We start from the raw sequence: 4,276 nt of genomic DNA, 5'->3' as shown, positions 1-4,276 counted from the left end.
TTTTTAATATATTTTTAATATATTTTTAATATATTTTTAATATATTTTTTTCCGGAGCTCCCTACACATTCGGGGGGCGTGACCATTTTTCCCTAACCTCTGAACGTGCAACTTGGTCTCAATGTTAGCTTCTGCATCAGCAGCTGTTTTTCTTTTTAAGCGTCAAACGGATCAAAGGGGGGGGGGGGGAAATGGGTAGCGAAAGAGAAAGGTCGCCAAGCAAAGTAGGGACCCCCCCTTTTTCCATAAGCAGGTCTTGTCTGGCAACAACATATGTATACATATACATATACACATATGTATATACTTAATAAAGTGCACACGGCATATTTTTTTAATGCAACGCCTCGGCGCTACTTCACACGGTAGCGGTCGAAGAAGCGGAGAATCGTGTTGATGTTCCTCGTGAGGTGCATCCCCAGGCAAGACGACACACACACGGAAAGAGACACCAAGAAAAACACATAGTCGTTGTCTTCACAAAAATTTTTTAAATTCATTCCAAACAAACTTGTAATAACAGAAGAAACGGAAAAAAATAAAGTGGCAAAAGATATTTTAACATTTAACAAAATGAATTTGTTCCGATTATAGTCCAAATTCAGTCGCATCAATTCTTCATAGTGAGTAATTTTTTCCTCCACATTTTCTAATTCTCTGTACAGCTCATCCGTAAGCTGCAAATGGGTCTCTAAAACAATTTCCAAGTCGGTGCAATCCTTTAAAGGGCTAGATGACTTACTACTACAATTAGCAGAAACAATTCCTTCCTTCATTACATTCGTCTTCATAAAAGTTAAATACATGTTCTCCATGTCTGTGTGATTATTCAGAATTCGTTCGATGCTGTTACGAAGAGCGTTTAACAGATTTGAAAATTTCTGTAAGCTATTTTTTATTTTCATCATATCTCTTAGGAGGTTATTTGTTAGGATATTGATTTCACTGTTTTCTTCCTTTCGTTGTTGCAAAATGATTCCCTTTATTTTTTCATTCAGTCGGTACAGGTCTTCCTCGTACTCCTTTATAGAAAGCTGCATGCAGATGTCCAAACACAGGAACTCAAAGTAGATGTTCGTTTTGTGTTTGTAAAAATGGTTTTTAACATTCACGTGGTTCAGCTCATCCGGAGGGGGGCACTCTTGCGCGCCGTCTAGGGGGCATTCCTGTGGGCCATCTAAGGGGCACCCCTCCGAGGTACTTCTTCGGCACTCCTCGGAGGTACTGCGGCACGCTTGAGAGGCTACCCCCGGACAGGCGTCCTTCCCTTCAAAGCAACTCGCTACATCCTCCGCCTGCCCATTTGACTTCCCCCCTTCTTCCCCATCCAAGTCACTTTTCCTTTTAAAATTTTTTTTAACCAAGTTGGTGGCCTTCACCACTAGGGCGTTATTCGGCTCGAACATCCATAGCTCGTTGAACCGAATCACGCAGCTGATGAAGCCCGTGCGCAGCAGGATCATGTTCTTCCTCACCAGCAGGGTAGGGTTGTGGTTGTTGCTCGAGTCGATCAGGCGCAGGTCACTCACAGGGATGTCTGCGGTGGAGAGGGGGGGGGGGGTCGCATGTATAAAAAACGGGGCACCACCATGGAGGCAACATGACGAAGGGACATAGCACGTAGGCAATATGGCGAAGGGGAAAATGAACACGACTCAGCCTTACTCAGAACGTAGGGCAGGCTGTACTTGGAAAAAAAGAACCTCTCACACTTGATGTGCCCATCTTGTGTAATCCTGATATTTTGCATGAACACATTGTTGAAATTTTTTTTAGAAAAAGTATGATTCTCGTTCTTATGGTCAGTCAAATTCGCTAGCCATCTTGTGGACACGCTGCCAGTCGATGTTCGTATGCACGCATAGGTCAGTCTACATCTACAGTGCGTTAAATGGTTCCACTGGAACATGCTTCTTCCTTCTTATTCTTTTTCGGAGGGCGTGCGTGTGCATTCGCAACTACGTGTGCAGGTGTTATCCTTGCCCTAGGCTAAGGTACACACTGAAAAGGAGAAAAAAAGGGGGCGAAAGCGAAAGAGAGAGAGAGAAAGAAATAACTTAATTAGGAAAGTTGCACATTAGAAATAAATCAACGTATAATTCAAAAGGTTTACAAAAAAAAAAAAAAAAAAAAAAGGGAGAAAGATGCAGCGAAGCAACAACGTAGCGATAACCGTAACAAAAGGGCGACGCGAAAGAGAAAAAAAAAAAAAAAGAAACAAATGGAAAAAAAGGAGAAAAAAAAAAAAAAAATTGCTTATGTCACTTAAACATACATAAAGTAAGCGGGTTAAAAAAACAAAGTAACTTGAAGGATCAAAATTAACCTTAGCAAATGAAACATTTTTTTAAAGCCCTCCAAAATAGGCACGTGTAGAAAAAAAAAAAAAAAAAAAAAAAAGAAGCATGTATTTTTTGTATGTATTACATGTGTATAAGTTTCATCTCGTACGAGGGGAAATGAAATCTTATCCTTTTTGCAAAAAAAAAAAAAAATTAAAGAGTAAAAAAAATTAAATGGGTAAACACATATGTGTATAAATGTTGTTATTTCCTTTTTTTTTTCTCTTTTGTTTCTTTCTCTTATTTTTTTTTTTTTTCTATTTTTTCCTTTTCCTCTTGCTCAATCAAACGATTCGGACAAAAACAAAGGTGAATGGGGATTCATACTGAAGTGAAGGGCCCATTTTTTTTTTTTTTTCGGAGTGGAAAATAGCTCTTTTCACTTCACTCCAGAAGCGTGCTTGCACAAACACGGAGCGAACAGAACAGAAGAACGAGGATGGATTGAACGAATAGGGTACGAAGCAACTGTCCAGGGGGGGTTGGATGGATCAAAACGGGTTAAACAAAGAAAGGTTAACACGGGGGTTGTATATGAATCGATACGTTGAAAATGCTTCCAGGAGGTCTCTCCGTGTGTGTGGTTTGCTTGGTTGCTTGGGAGGGAACAGAACATACAACAGTTATGTTTTGTACAACGGTTATGTTACGTACAACAGTTATGTTATGGGCCCTGTTGACTAAACGGAGGCGGGAGGAACGGGTGCTGACTCTCTTCTCTCTTCCTGCGCGTTATGAGCTGGTATTTTGATACTTCTTCGATTTTCTACTGCCTCTAAATAATGCAATGCTACTCACGATTAGTATGCCAAAATAGATCTGTGAGAGGGTGTGGGGGAGAAGGGGCAGGAATAATGGTGGTGTGCTAAATGTGTGACTCGCCAGTTAGTGCAGCTGTCAATGATCGCCCGTTCGAGATGAAACTGTGCAGTTCGGTCTACTACCCCCTTCGGGAGTAACTCAAGGACGGTCCACCGCTGCACAGCTACACAGCTACACTGCTACAACGCTGCAACTCTGCAACGCGGCTTACCCCTGCGCAAATGAACGACGGCTTCACCTTCTCAGCCTTATTCCCATGCAACTCCAACGAGTCGGAGTCATACAATAGCAGAAGACCAATGAGTGCCAAAAAAACTGCAGAGAAGAGCGATACTATGGCGAAGTAGTACGTGATGGCCTTTTTAAATGGAGACATGTTCTTCTCTTCTTTGTTTACGTTTTAAGGGGGAACTGAAAGTACTAGGTTTTCAGTTGGAAGGGGGGGCAGAGTTATATTTGTACAGGCTTGCTGACTGATGTATCAAAATAAAATCTGTACTTTGTAACATATCATTCTGCTTCGTATGGGGGAGTAATGGTTTGTGCTCTTTGAGGCGAATTTCTATGGGTCCAGCTGCGAGTTGGTCTGCTGGTTGGTCAGTCGGTTGGTCTGTCAGTTGCTCCGCCGTTTGGTCCGCCGTTTTGGCCTGTTGGTCTCTTTCTCCCTCTTGCTAGCAGCTGCTCCTTCTACATGTTCCAGCGGCCTCCAGGCAACTAATGGGAGAATGGCACATTACTTACGCGAGTGAGCACGCGAAAACGTATGCACATTAAGTTAATCGTTGCAAAGAAAAGGGGTGAAAAAAAAAAAAAAAAAAAATCATCCACCCATTTACTCGAGAGAACAACACAAAAAGAAAATTGAAAAAAACGGGAAAAATGAAAAGTACTCAATATCGTCAAAACTTTGTCAAAACTTCACAGTTCCGTGTTTTAAATATATACATATATATATATATATTTTTTTTTTTTTCTTTCCTGTTGTGCATGTTTGTAAAATGAATTTTTTTTATAATCATATTGTTATGAGTACAATATGCACACGAGCGTTCAATATAATAATTATATGTACGTAAGTACATGCTAAATGTAATATATTTTTTTTTTTTTTT

The 4,276-nt window shown here is 40.7% G+C and overlaps 2 protein-coding genes across 2 annotated transcripts; both read right to left on the bottom strand.

The window, feature by feature from the left end:
* Positions 1-353: 353 nt before the first annotated feature.
* AK88_02672 (uncharacterized protein) lies at positions 354-1,909 on the bottom strand (the record flags this gene model as incomplete). The annotated part of the gene is made up of 2 exons (XM_012480297.1): positions 354-1,537; positions 1,666-1,909. The coding sequence occupies 2 exons, from the start codon at positions 1,907-1,909 to the stop codon at positions 354-356; spliced, it is 1,428 nt and encodes a 475-aa protein (XP_012335720.1).
* A 1,165-nt stretch (positions 1,910-3,074) lies between these two features.
* AK88_02671 (uncharacterized protein) lies at positions 3,075-3,540 on the bottom strand (the record flags this gene model as incomplete). The annotated part of the gene is made up of 2 exons (XM_012480296.1): positions 3,075-3,161; positions 3,376-3,540. The coding sequence occupies 2 exons, from the start codon at positions 3,538-3,540 to the stop codon at positions 3,075-3,077; spliced, it is 252 nt and encodes an 83-aa protein (XP_012335719.1).
* Positions 3,541-4,276: the final 736 nt, after the last annotated feature.

Source organism: Plasmodium fragile, assembly GCF_000956335.1.
Source record: "Plasmodium fragile strain nilgiri unplaced genomic scaffold supercont1.27, whole genome shotgun sequence".
Taxonomy (NCBI): domain Eukaryota; phylum Apicomplexa; class Aconoidasida; order Haemosporida; family Plasmodiidae; genus Plasmodium; species Plasmodium fragile.
This window is presented reverse-complemented; position numbering and strand designations above follow the sequence as displayed.